At 29.7% G+C, this 690-nt stretch overlaps 1 protein-coding gene across 2 annotated transcripts in view; it reads right to left on the bottom strand.

Moving 5' to 3' along the window:
- The window catches only part of LOC111713070 (potassium voltage-gated channel subfamily B member 1), a 26319-nt gene extending 26120 nt beyond the window's left edge, over positions 1 to 199 (bottom strand). For both annotated transcript variants that reach the window (XM_023487861.1, XM_023487862.1), the window contains exon 1: positions 146 to 199. In XM_023487861.1, coding sequence (XP_023343629.1) covers positions 146 to 183 — 38 coding nt within the window. In that variant the 5' untranslated portion in view covers positions 184 to 199. The remainder of the gene's footprint in view (positions 1 to 145) is intronic.
- Positions 200 to 690: the final 491 nt, after the last annotated feature.

Below are 690 nucleotides of genomic sequence, written 5' to 3'. Positions count from 1 at the left end.
CATTATGTTCTAAATATTAAACATTATGTTCTAAATATTAAACATTATGTTCTAAATATTAAACATTGTGTTCTAAATATTAAACATTATGTTCCAAATATTAAATGTTGTGTTCCAAATATGAAACATTATGCTAAATCTGTACCTGGAGAAAGTTAGTACAGTAACGGAGACAAGAACCATAAGAAGGCCAAGTTCCTGAAATTAAACTAAAATAAAAAACTACTCAACACTTTTTCTCTGGATTGCAAAAAAAGATGATACTGTAATTAGGGCTTGGCATTGTTCCCAGGGAACGATAATTCTTAAACGGAACCAACGGAATTATGCAGAACAATGCCATTTTTCCAAAAAATAGACGAACATTCTTGATCAAGAATAAACAGAACGGAACATAGGGATGGAACGATTGGACAAAGAATGAACGAGGAACTAAGGATCTATCTGAAGGCACTTGTTCTACCAGGAGGAAAAAATGATTTCAAAATAAAAGGAACAAACCCAGCCCTAATTATTATTTAATGCATTTCGATTCTAACAGATGTTGACTAATTTCAAATATGGAATTTAACAAAGTTAAAGTAAGAATTCAAATAGGGTCCTCTTTAGCTACAGAGGAAAGTGCTACAAAGTTGTTTTAAATTTCATTTTTAATATCATGATTATTATTACTATTATTAACATTTTTTT

The sequence above is a fragment of the Eurytemora carolleeae genome, unplaced genomic scaffold (assembly GCF_000591075.1).
Source record: "Eurytemora carolleeae unplaced genomic scaffold, Eaff_2.0 scaffold1159, whole genome shotgun sequence".
Lineage (NCBI taxonomy): Eukaryota > Metazoa > Arthropoda > Copepoda > Calanoida > Temoridae > Eurytemora > Eurytemora carolleeae.
The sequence above is the reverse complement of the archived record's forward strand: the minus strand, read 5'-3'. Positions and strand labels throughout refer to the sequence as shown.